Source organism: Chiloscyllium punctatum, chromosome 39 (assembly GCF_047496795.1).
Source record: "Chiloscyllium punctatum isolate Juve2018m chromosome 39, sChiPun1.3, whole genome shotgun sequence".
NCBI lineage: Eukaryota > Metazoa > Chordata > Chondrichthyes > Orectolobiformes > Hemiscylliidae > Chiloscyllium > Chiloscyllium punctatum.
This window is the reverse complement of record NC_092777.1, coordinates 58234235-58247441: the sequence shown is the minus strand read 5'-3', so window position 1 is coordinate 58247441 and position 13207 is coordinate 58234235. Positions and strand designations below refer to the sequence as shown.

General features: G+C 38.3%; 1 protein-coding gene across 2 annotated transcripts in view; it reads left to right on the top strand.

Moving 5' to 3' along the window:
• Nucleotides 1-13207, top strand: part of arhgdia (Rho GDP dissociation inhibitor (GDI) alpha) — a 54492-nt gene that overhangs the window by 22824 nt on the left and 18461 nt on the right. For both annotated transcript variants that reach the window (XM_072558812.1, XM_072558811.1), the window contains exon 2: nt 8135-8340. In XM_072558812.1, coding sequence (XP_072414913.1) covers nt 8151-8340 — 190 coding nt within the window. In that variant the 5' untranslated portion in view covers nt 8135-8150. The remainder of the gene's footprint in view (nt 1-8134; nt 8341-13207) is intronic.

Here is a 13207-nt window from a genome sequence, read left to right as displayed (position 1 = left end):
TGTTACGCTGCAGAAGAAGACTTTTCAGACAGTGTCTACATAATTCTCAGAGAGCGAATGACTTGCTCCTATTCATTTGACCCTGTGCAATATTTCTATTTAAGTCATCTAATGTCCTCTAGAATGCCTCATTTGAACCAGCCTACTCCACATTTGTAAGCAGTGCATTCCAGACTGAGCCACTCACTGCATGACAGAATTTATTTCTAGGGTTGAGACACTTTGGAATTGAGCTTCAGAAGGCAATGGCAGAAGAGTCATTGAATATCTTTAAGGTGGTGGTAAGTTCTTGTTAGACAAGGGAACCGTTGCTATAGATAGGAACACAGAATTTGGGTCACGTTTCAGCCATAATCTTATTGAATGATGGAGTAGGCTGAAGGGCCAAAAGGCCTACTTCTGTTAATTTGTGTATATAGCACTGTATGATTGGTATTATCTAAAATATCAAATGTGTTCACTGTATGATTGTGCAAGTTTTAAAAAGATAGGTGATAACATATGGCTATAGTGGTGCATGTACTCTTTGGCTTGGACAACTGATTCTCGTTGGTATGATTTGGAGATGCCGGTGTTAGACTGGGGTGTACAAAGTTAAAAATCACACAACACCAGGTCATAGTCCAACAGGTTTAATTGGAAGCACACTAGCTTTCGGAGCGACGCTCCTTCATCAGGTGATAGTCTAGTTGGGTGAGACTTTGTAGTATTGTACCTCATGACAACATGGATAAGCAAACAATGGCAATATGGTGCTCAGTGAATTTACAAATGACAGGATGACTGTAAAATGGAAAGCTGGAAGGAATGAATATGGAAGACTACTTTCTTGGTGAAGAGGGACCATTGATTTTAAAATTTATTGTGGACTGCAGAGATTAAGAAATAATTTATGCTGATGACTGTTGCACCAAGGAATGTTTGTCCTGAGGAGTGTCATTGTCTCTCTGTGGGTTTTGTTTGGATTCCTTTAGCAAAAGAACCTTCAGCAAAAATGATCAAGTGAAGACCTAAATGGTGGCTGTCTCAGCTATTCAATTTTTGTCTTTTTTGATTAAAAAATGTTTTGGAGTCATTGTTTTTCCTGTTTGTCACTTTGTCATCGAGATGGTGATGCTAGAAATGCCCCCTCACTTACTTAATATTACAGGGACAAGACCATGTGCTGTAAGCTGGAATGTGTTTTGGTATTGTATTACACTTTGAAGCTGCAGACTTTCCTGGATGCCCAGCCAAGTATATACTAGAGGATTTTTTCATAGTTATCATTTAAACCCTATGCTAGGAAAGACTGCTCCACTGCAGTTTTTAGCTGAAGGCCTGAGATTGCAATGTGACTGGGGTTTTCAGAACACAATTAGTATTAATACCAAGTTACTTCAAAATCAATGAATTGAGAAAAGCTTTGTTTTCTTATCACCACCTATTTGCATGGGAGTTAGCTGCCCTTTTCCCGGCTGCCAACAGCCCTCTTTAACTAGCTGTTTAACTCTGAATTTTCACCTGCATACTCGCGTACATACATAATTCTTTCTAAGACATTTGGTTTCTAACACTCCCTTTTTAATTGTTTTAATAGCTTCAGTTAATGAGTTCTAGTACCAGCTCACCTTGTTTTTATTAGCCCTATCATAGCTGTTGACACCAGCACTCCTGAACCTTCTCAACTTTTGGTGGAAGAGCCCTCACTGCATCTATTATCAAAAAGTACTGCTACCTTAAAACTGCACTGGAATGCCGGTGAATATCCCTCATTCACGGTTAGCTTGTCTCAGTGTGGAATTCTTTGAGTCAAGTAAGGGGTTATTGCGAAAGCATTCTTTCTATTGTTGTCATTGTGGGCAGCACGGTGGCACAGTGGTTAGCACTGCTGCCTCACCGCGCCAGAGACCCGGTTCAATTCCCGCCTCAGGCGACTGTGTGGAGTTTGCACATTCTCCCCGTGTCTGCGTGGGTTTCCTCCGGGTGCTCCGGTTTCCTCCCACAGTCCAAAGATGTGCAGGCCAGGTGAATTGACCATGCTAAATTGCCCATACTGTTAGGTAAGGGGTAAATGTAGGGGTTTGGGTGGGTTGCGCTTCGGCAGGGCGGTGTGGACTTGTTGGGCCGAAGGGCCTGTTTCCACACTGTTAATAATCTAATCTAATCTAGTCTTGCAGTATTTCATTAATGATGGTAAAAGTTTGCATTATAAATATAAATTTGGAGTATTGTTTAGAATTTAGTTGCAATAAGTTTGGAAAGTATTCCATAATTCGGCAGTGAAACTGAGGAGTTGTGATATTGTGACTGTTTCAAGCATCATTTAGAAATTAAGACTGAGAAATCCCAATTCAGCTGACTTCAAAATGAGCTTCCATAAAATGGCTTTGGAGGTGGTTTGGCATTATATCCTGAGTGTTGAGCCATTGTGTGTGTTAAATAAGTGATAGCATTCTGTTTGACTCATTGCTGGCTTGTGTCTTTATCCATGCAGGCATTATATAACCCTGCTTTCTGTTGCTGTGGTGATCTAGGTTAGTTAACAGTCAGCAAGTATGTTAGAAGGCACTACCATGTATTGAAATTCATTTGTTGAGGGTGTTGAGTGGCTTGGTGTGTTCTGCATTGTCTTTTCTAGGAGTTTCAGTGGTCTTGAAATAAATTGAGATCACGGGGGATAATAACTTCTGCCAGTCTAGCTTGGTGGTAGTACTCTTGTTTTAGGTATGACAGTTGAGGTGTTTAAACTTCTATTCCTGGACCTTGGGAAATTTAGGCTAATACCACGTGCGGTATTAAGGGAGTGTTTCGTAAGTGGAGGAACCTGCCTGCTTCACCTGGCAATTGAAATGGTATATTAAAATTTTATATGAAATCTGAAAATTCAGTGTTGAGCTCAACTTTGTACACTCAATAAATATCCTACAAAACTGACATTGAATTTTGTGCCTTGAATAAATTTCTGTGCCTCAAAGTAGTTGTTATGAGGTGTTATAAAATAGAAGTTTTTGTCAGCTTCGGGCTATTGAGCTGCCTGTTGCTTTGTAGACTTTATAACTAAAATAACTTTATTCAGCAATCACTTGTTTGGAAAAAAGAAGTTACATTCATTCTCATAGGAGAAGTTGTTCACTTCTGATTTTGGTTTTTCAGTATTTTAACTCCAATCTTAGTTCACTGAGTTTTAATTAACCTCTGCAGCACATATTTGCTCTTTCTATCACTGCAACATCTTTTGTAAATGTTGCATAGTGCCATAAAACCCTTCAGTGTTGTTCTTCCCTCCAAGACATGATCTCTCCAATGATGTTTCATCTAGCCCCATAAACTCTGATTCATGAAATTTGCATTTGTCATATATTGCATGTCTGCTACACCTATCCACTGATCTTTATGGGTTTTGTATCAATTTTGTAATCCTCATGTTCAAATCAGTTTGTTCCTTTGTCCCAACCTATCTTTACATTGATCTCCAAACGTGTATATCTGCTCTTTCTATTATGGTTTCCTCTCACCCTTTCCCTTAAAATCCCTTTTCCTTTCACTCTTAAAAATCAGTTCCTAGTTATCACTGTTATTCCTGTCCTGTCAAGTCGTTCAAACCAAAAGAAATAGCAACAGGAGGTTGGATCCTCGAACCTGTTTCGCCATTCAGTCGGATTGTGGCAAACTCAGCATTCCTTATGTTCACTTCACTGAATTTTACTCATAACCCTTGATTCCCTAACTGATTGTAAATCTAGTTATCCTGGCCTTAAACATACAGAAGGACTCTTCCCCCACACATCGCTTTTGAGGTGTTCCAAAAACACAGTCCTCAGAAGAAATTCCTCCTCATCTCTTTTTTGAATTGACACCCCTTTAATCTGAGACTGCTCTCTAGTCCTAGACTCTCCAGTGAGGGGAACCATCCTCCCAGCATTTTCTCTGGCAAGCCCCTTAAGAATCCTATATGTTTCAGTAAGCTCACCTGTCATTCTTCTAAATTCTAATTAGTAGAGTCCAATCTGTTTAAACTTGGCTCACAAGGCAATCCCTCATACCAGGGAGATTATTCTAGTACAACCTTTCTGAACTCCCTCCAGTTAAATAATATCTTTTCCTTAAATAAGGAGACCAAAACTAACAACAGTACCCCGTATGTGGTCTCACCACCTCATACAGTTGCAGCAAGACTTCCCTACTCTTATACTCTAACCCTCTTGAAGTAAGGGTCAATATTCCATTAGTTTTTCTGATTACATGCTGCACCTGTGTGCTAGCTTTGTGTTTTGTGCATAAGTATCCACCAAGTCCCTCTGTGTTGGAACTTTCTGGTGTAGTTTATCCCAATTTTAATAATCTTTTTATACTCCCTTCCAAAATGAGCAACTTCACAGTTTCCCATATTATCTGCTAACCTGTCAATATCTTTGTCTTGTCAAAGTCATTAAAATCTATACTGTTGACCATTTTTGAGTGGTTTCCACAATCTTCACTAGCTTTTATGTAAAGCGCGATGGAATATTTTATTGCAAATGTAAGCTGTGTATCAGTAGTATTACTTAGGCCAGAGGCCTGCTTTCTTCATATTTTTGACTCCAGCAAGAGCTATAGGAGAGCAGAAGCAAGGAATATAAGGATTTTTACTTTTTATTTAGAAAGTGTCACCCTTGTATCTGTCATGTTTATTTGTAAAATGTTATTTTGTTGGCATTGCCTTAGGAAGCAAATGAGCAAATTAGTGAGCAAACTGCTGATTGAAACAGCAGCAGAAATAGTTTGTGCAGGAATTTTGTTATTTAATCAACCTATTCAGAGTTGTTCTTGCATACCCTTTGTACTGGAGCAGGTGGGACTTGAAACCCAGCCTCTTGGGTCTGAGGTGGGGACATGACCACTACATCAGAAAAGCCTTTTGGATCAAAATATGATCTGTAAGTCTTTATTTGCTGACTATTGTGTTGACAGTCAGTTCTACAGTTCTGTAAAAATGCACACAGTTTGTGATTTACCTCAAGTTAAATATTAGGTGATTCCAAAGTATGTATAGCATAGAAACAGGCATATTGGTATTTGAATTCCATACTAGCAGCCTCCTATCCCACTTCATCTAAATTTTTCACTGCAGCCTTCTACTCTATCTTCCCTTAGGGTTGTCTGGCCTTCCCTTGAATGCAGCTATCCTATTTGGTTTGACTACTGCTGTAGCAAGTTCCATACTATAACCACGCTCCAAATGATTAAAGTTCTCTTGAAAACACTTTTTTTAGGTGACTGTCTTGAATTTTTGGAGCTAGCTCTGGTCATGTGCAAATACCCAAAAGTGGTACAAAACGGTTCCCTTTCGGAATGGCAGGCGGTGACCATTGGGGTACCGCAGAGATCAGTGCTGGGACCGCAGCTTTTTACAATATATATTAATGATATAGAAGATGGTATTGAAAGTAACATTAGCAAATTTGCTGAGGATACAAAGCTGGGTGGCAGGGTGAAATGTGAGGAGGATGTTAGGACATTACAGGTTAGGTGAGTGGACAGATGCATGGCAGATGCAGTTTAATCTGGATAAATGTATGGTTATCCACTTTGGTGGCAAGAACAGGAAGGCAGATTACTACCTAAATGGAGTCAAGTTAGGTAAAAGGGCAGTACAAAGAGATCTGGGTGTTCTTGTATACCAGCCAATGAAAGTAAGCATGCAGGTACAGCAGGTAGTGAAGAAAGCTAATAGCATGCTGGCCTTCCTAACAAGAGGGATTGAGTATAGAAGCAAAGAGGTTTTTCTGCACCCGTACAGGGCCCTGGTGAGACCGCACCTGGAATATTGTGTGCAGTTTTGGTCTCCAAATTTGAGGAAAGACATTCTGGCTATTTCGAGAGTGCACTGTAGTTCACGAGGTCCAAACCTGGAATGGTGGGACTGACTTAGGTTGAAAGATTGGAGCGACTGGGCTTGTATACCCTTGAGTTTAGAAGACTGAGAGGGGATCTGATTGAGATGTGTAAGATTATTAAAGGATTGGACACTCTGGAGACAGGAAACATGTTTCCGCGGATGGGTGAGCCCCGAACCAGAGGACGCATCTTAAAAATAAGGGGTAGGCCATTTAGGACAGAGATGAGGAGAAACTTCTTCACCCAGAGAGTGACAGGTGCCCCAGAAGGCAGTGGAGGCCCAGTCTCTGGATAGGTTTAAGAAAGAGTTGGATAGAGCTCTCAAGGATAGTGGAATCAAGGGTTATAGAGATAAGGCAGAAACAGGATACTGATTGAGGATGATCAGCCATGATCATAATGAATGGTGGTGCAGGCTCGAAGGGCAGAATGGCCTACTCCTGCACCTATTGTCTATTGTCTAAGTATCCCTCCATGTTGAACATGCTTCACCAAAATAATCTGTTAAAGGCGGATGTCATTATGTAATCAAACCTTCTAACGTTATTATTTGCATATTTGTCTTTTTTCTTTCCACCAGCCTAAAGGGCTTGAAACTACCCAAGAATCGCCTTTTTGTTCTGTGGATTTCCAGCTATTACTCTGGAAGCATAATGGTGTAGATCTGTTTAAAATATTTTGAAAATGTATGCAAATCCATTGTGACTTGTGGTGCAAAATATTCCATTGTCAATGCATTTTCACTATAAACCTCTTTAAATTGTTAAATCGAAAGTGTTTTAGTAGCATATCTTGCAATAAAACTTGGTTCTGCTACTAAAAGGGGTGTTCTGCAAAAGCTGTTTTTGTTAAGATGGGACATACTAGAACTGCAGTATGGAAAAGCACCAAAGTCCTTTGAGTTCATGCTGTACCATCCTAACTGTCACATAAGAGCAGAGTTGTTAATGCCCAATTTCTAAGAACAGATTCAGTCACATTTGAGGGCAATGATCCAAATCTCACCTGTCTGGTTTTGCAGAGTCTTACTGATTTTCTTTTCCACTATCTCATTAAAATTTGCCAAATTCTTTTTAAAATTTAAGACATCAAGGTGTACGGTGAGAAGTTGGAAAAAAAAAGGGCATTGAAATAGAGGCTAGCCATGATCAAATTGAGTGATTGAGTAGGCACAAAGGTGAAGTGACCTACTCTGGCTCCTAGTTTCTCAGCTATCTGGGTCAATGGTCTTTGTCTTAAAGACTGAAAATGAGTAATGCTCAGCTGATCAAGCAGCATCTATTGAGAGAAAGAATTAACATTTGTGGTCAATTACCCTTCATCAGAACTGGCAAAAATGAAATGTAACTGTTTGAAGCAGTGGCAGTGAATGGGCTGTGATAGAGTCGAAATTGAATGTCAGAGGAGTGCCTCTCCATGTTTTTGTTTAGAAATCATGTTGATTCTCTGCATCTATAGGAAAGTAGAGCAGTTTTCTGCCTGAGCAAAGTTGTCATGTTCTACGTTGGAGTTCTCCAAATCTCTCTCCCAAATCTTTTCATTAAAACTCCTCATACACCAAAATAGATGCAACTTAAATTGTATGTTGTGAGAAGAAAGCAGGGTGCAAGGGTGTATTTTATCTATCTTGGCTACATCACTACCAATACTCTGTTTCTTGCTGTTGTGTTGGATAATACTTTGCATTTTGTTTAATGCTACCTTTTTGGAAAAAGTCATTTTAAAATAACTAATGGAGGTCAGCACATATTTAAGGTAAAATTTAAGTTTTTTTTTGCATAGAAGAAACTTTCAATATTTGGTTAAATTAATCTTGAATTCAACAACGTACATTGAAATAACTCCATCGAGGTCAGTATCCAATCACCAAGTCACCCTTTATTTACATTTGGAGAGTCCTCAACACTGATCTAGCTCCCTTAGAGCCAGCTGTGGGTTAACAGGAATGACATGCCTTTTTTTTATCTGTCAGGCAGGGTTCCCTATTTGGACCAGATTAACAACCCCAAGCGGGGAACTAATTTTGAGGTCCACCCGGTTGACCTTGGGCTATAATCATGGCACATTGATCCCATTTCACTACTCAGAAGAAAATGCACATTGATTAAAGCAGCTTTCAACAAAACTGGTCAGATTTCCAAGTTTCATAAGTTTCTTTTGTGTTTCAGGATGTGGAAGAATTACATTTAATATTCAATCTTAGTGTGATGGTTAATGTGCATAAATGTTTAGTAATATTGTTTTATTGAAAAGCCATTTAATTGTATTCTTATAGTTGAGAAGAAATAGAAATGGCAGAACAGGAGCCAACCCCAGAACAGCTGGCTGCTATTGCTGCTGAGAATCTGGAAGAAGAATGTACGGTGACTTACAAAGCGCCAGCGCTAAAGAGTCTTCAAGAGATTGAGGAACTGGATAAAGATGATGAGAGTCTCAGGAAGTACAAAGAAATACTACTGGGAAACCGTTCAACAATTGTTGGTAGGTTGCAATTTTTTGGATAGCTACTTTTATTTGTGATACAAACTGAGATGTATACTTTTTAAAAACAAAACTCATTTCCTGCAAGATTGGGTTCTTAGATTTTGGATAATAAGAGGCATTAATTTTTCTGTCTGAAGTTAATTGTAAATCTTTCTGTAGTCACGCTGATTTATTTGAAAGCAGCTCTTGAGACCTATCTTTAGAATTTATTGATATTTGTGTGTGTTAGTAGGGTTTTATACCAAACAAGATAAACAAGTTCTGGTTCAGAAAATAGAGGTTTTTTAAAGCCTCAGGGAAACTCTTTGGAATTTTTTTAAAAACTTGTGCTTTTTAAAAAGAATTTAGAACAGTTCTGTGAAGTCTTTGGACAAAGATGGTTGTATAGACCAGTGCTTCTAAGGAGGGAAGGAGATAGTGAAACTAGATTACCTGTGATTAGAAAGTTATTGTTAGTATCAGACTAGAAGCATCATGGTAATAACCCAATGAAGTTATTTAAAAGTGAGTGCATTTAAGCTCAGATGTATAATAGCTCCAGGAAGATTCTATCACCTTTTCTACTCTAGGAGTTAAAGCCACAATATTAGAGACAGGGACTCTTTGTGTTCTGGGGTACTATGTGAGGGGAAGTGATGGCCTAGTGGTATTATCCGCTGTACTGTTAATCCAGAGACCCAGATAATGTACTGGGGCATGAGTCTGAGTCCTGCCATGGCATGTGGTGGAATTTGAATTCAATAAAACTCTGGAATTAAGAGTCTAACAAAGACCACAAATCCATTGTCAGTTGTCAGAAAAAAAACATCTGGTTCACTAATGTCCTTTAGAGAAGGAAATTGCCATCCTTGCCTGGGCTGGCCCACATGTGACTCCAGACCCACAGTAATGTAATTGAAAATGAACTGCCCTCTGGGCAATTAGGGATGGACAATAAATACTAGCCTGGCTAGGTTAGTTTTTTTGTCTTTGGGTACTGTACCATGGGCATATTTTGGGTAGTAAGCAAAAATTTCTTTTTCAATTTATAAAGGTGCATTTTGAGATTAACAGGATGGTACTTTACAGTCTATTTAAAAATCTTTGAAGTTGTGTTTACATATAGGCAGTTTGGTTTATTCTAATTCATCTCTGTTGCTGATAAACTTTAGCTTTATCATAAAAGCAATCTACAGCCTTGCTTGCTTATGTCTCAAAGAGAGCATTTTGCTAATACAGAAACAAATCCAGATATGATCTAAGTCAGGTGTGTCTGGGATCTGACTTGTTCAGTAATAACATCTAATTTCATCTAAGTAACAGATGAAATCTAAGGGGTGAGGAGTGATTCACTTTGGAAGGAATAATTTAGCAAAGAAATATTCAATGAATGGCATTACATAAGGGACAAGGGGACCTTGCAGTATTTGTCCATAGATCTCCTGAACATGGGTGGTCATGTTGGTAGGGTAGTGAAAAAGACATAAAGGACACTTGCTTTTATCAAGCAAGGCATAGATTACAAAAGCAAGGAAATTCATGTTGGAGTTATATACATCACAAGCTAGAGTACAGTATGCAGTTCTGGTCACCATCTTACAGGAAAGATGTGATTGCACAGAGGAGATTCAAATTCAAAGGCCCCTCTTTTTGATGCCTTTGAATTGCTTTGGGACATTAATAAAGGGATAGTTAATGGCAAATCTGTTTGGATGGTAATAATTGTGCAGAGTAATGGTGTGCTACATAATGTGGACCACTCCCAGAATGAGGAAAAATATCTTTCTTATGTTAGCAATGCAGTGCTACACTATGATTGCTACAGCTTAAAATCAGTACAGTATATTTTGAGTAGTGCACAGTATGTGATTACATAAAGGTAATGAGATGCCAATTTCCCTCCCAATAGCTGTGAATGTGCGTCAGCAGAAGAGAAAAGGAATCTTTGTAAATTAACCTTGTTGCAACCAACTGAGGTGGCTGGATGAGTAAAGATGTACAGTCAATTTGCTCTTCTTGCCTAGGAACCTCACAGTTAGGCATGTCACATCTAGAACTATAATAGCTTGAGTCATCTTACTGGGTATCATTGTAGCAGGGATCATAGTGTGTAATTTTATGACCAAAGGGAGAGGTGCTCTGTAGGTAGTTTTATTGCAGTGAGTAAAGAATGCCTTATCAGAAATCATTGAGGACTTTGTTTATACTTTTTAAATGGCCATGGGAACTGGATAAATGTTTTAAAAAGTACATCATTTAAGAGTGGGACACTGGGACTGGGATTATAATTCTGTTAGAGCATAGATGTAGCATCATGTAGTGCCATAGAAATTTGTTCCTATCTTGCCCAATTTCTTGTCAGTGCTGTTCATCAAAAGTCCTATCAATCTTGGACTTGAATTTTAATTGAGGCAGCAGCAACAACATGGCAGGGAATTTCTGGATTTACACCTACCTTGTAGCAGATCTGTTTTCTTTGTTATTCTTTAACCTTTGATAAAAGTCAACATTTACCAGTTGTACTTGGTTCAGACATTTGTTTAGGGCTGATAAATCTGGCTGAATCATGGGTACTATCATTTTCCTGAACGTTTTGGCTGTTAAAGGGTTTATTTTCCAAAGGAACTGTCTTCCCTCCAGAAGATGACAATAAGCACTTGCTTTGAACCATTCTGAATGGACATACTGGTGTGTCTATTTTTCTGTTCAAAGCTTTTTAGAAATAACGCAATAAATTTAATATTGCAGCTGCAATGCACATGACTGGAATATTACTGGAAGGTGTTCTCAGCTAAAACTTGTTAACTATTTCAGAATTGTATATGAAAGAATATAATTTTCGCTTGCTGCTTATATTCCAGTTTTTTGAATTTACTACAAAGCCTACTCAGTATTTAAGTCAGATTTTCATTGTGAAAAGTTAAGACTTTATCCTGTAAAGCTCTACCTTGTAAGCTGTTCTTTTGGGCTTTTAAAGCATCTTACAATACCTTCCAAAAGCCAACTGATACGTTGGAAAATTTTCAGTGGGGCATTTTATTTTAATGTACTATGTGATCATGATTGAGTGTCATTGAAATGTTGGTGTTTTCTCAGGGAGCCTATTCTGAATTATTGTAATTATTGTGCTTTTTGATAAACTGCAAGTATTCTGCTGTGTTCCTTTAGTCCGTTATTTGTAGCAGGGTGAATGATCTTTTTGGAGCATATGCATTTCAACATGAATTTTCTTAACGTTATGTCATTAATGTTTAATCAATGTAACCTGGACCTAAACAGAGGTCCTGTGTGTATGTGGATGTAAGGCAATATAGCAATACAAGTTCACTTTGACAGGGCTGGAATCCATTTTCTTCTTTTAGAAGTGACTGTAACATCACAGTCTGTCTTTTACATTGATTCCTAAATATTGGTAAAAGCAGTACAAATTTTACATCTCACTATTAGGAAGTAGTAGCCCATGTTTTCGGCTATTGCACATTTTCCGACAAATAATGCTTTTGTTCTGTGTAATTGTAAAATGGACATTGAAAATGAAGGGCAGTTCTTTTTGACGAAGTCAATATTTAGACCTGACAGATGAGAAAATGTTTTGGATGTAAATCCTTCATGCGTAGTGATGAAAAAACGCTCGCTCTCATGTTTCAGATGAACTGTTGCACATTTTCATTTTTTTAGTTTTGCTGTGTTCTTTTGAAAGGTTTGAGTGCCTGTGATATCTGTCTGACAGACCAAAGCATGTCCTATATGTTAAATATTCTTGTGTAGCAACAGCCAAAATTTGATGCCAGTACAATAATTCTAGAATTCATTTTGTGCACTTGCACTGTGACTCCAGTATATTTGCCAAAACCAGGAATAAATATAGTCTCATAATGTTGGACTCAACCCAGGGTTATATCTGCACGGATATGAAGTAAAGGAAATTCGCCACATGGTTTGATTGTGTCTAGATTTTTAGTGTGGGAAAGTCACACATAGTTTTAAAAAATCAGTGCCATGCTTTCTTATAAACTTAATGCATTTGTCCCTTAAAACATATCTTGACTTTGAATTGTAATGGATCTTTTCAAAAACAAGATATACATTAAGAATAGTCTTTGCTTGCAGATTGAATTTATTTTGTCATAAGGAAATACTTTGTGACTTATTGACTGTCTGCGCCTTTTGACCAGAATATTTTATTACCCCCTTCATATAACAGAATATTTGCCCCGACTTTCCAGGTTGAGAATTTCCAAAGATGGTGTAATCTGCTGTAAAGATGACCTGAATAGTGAGTTTATAGCTAGTAGCTTATTGCCATAGTCAAAATAATCCACTCTTCTTTTCAGAATGGATCTGCCTTTTTAATTTATATATTGTAGGGCCTTCGTATGCTCAGTGTGACATACAGTATTTGCAATCGAAACCTTAATGTTGGAGGAAAGGAGTTGTATTTCCTTATTAGGTCACAATGACTGAATAAAGTCTTGGCATTAATATATAGTGCAGTCCGGAGACTCTTTAGTTGACAGTTGAGAGCTGGAATGTATTCCTCCGGTAGCTGGTCTCACTGTGACGCACTTGAACTCATCCAAACCTGTATACTTAGATGCAATCTCACAGTAAGTTCAATTTAGCAGTAAACCATCTACTTGCTTGCCTGCGTTTCTCTTGATGTGCAGTTTTAAAATTCTCACTCTTGTATTTAATTCCTCGTCCCTCCATATCCCTGTAACCTCCTCCAGTGCCACAACTGAGATACCAACATTTGTCCAATTTTGGTTGCTTCCCATCCCTGATTTTCAGTGCATCAATATGAATGCTGTACCTTCAACTTCTAAAACCCTAAAGTCTGACATCCCCTCTATAAATGTCTCTGCTTTGTTGCCTTTCTCTCTCA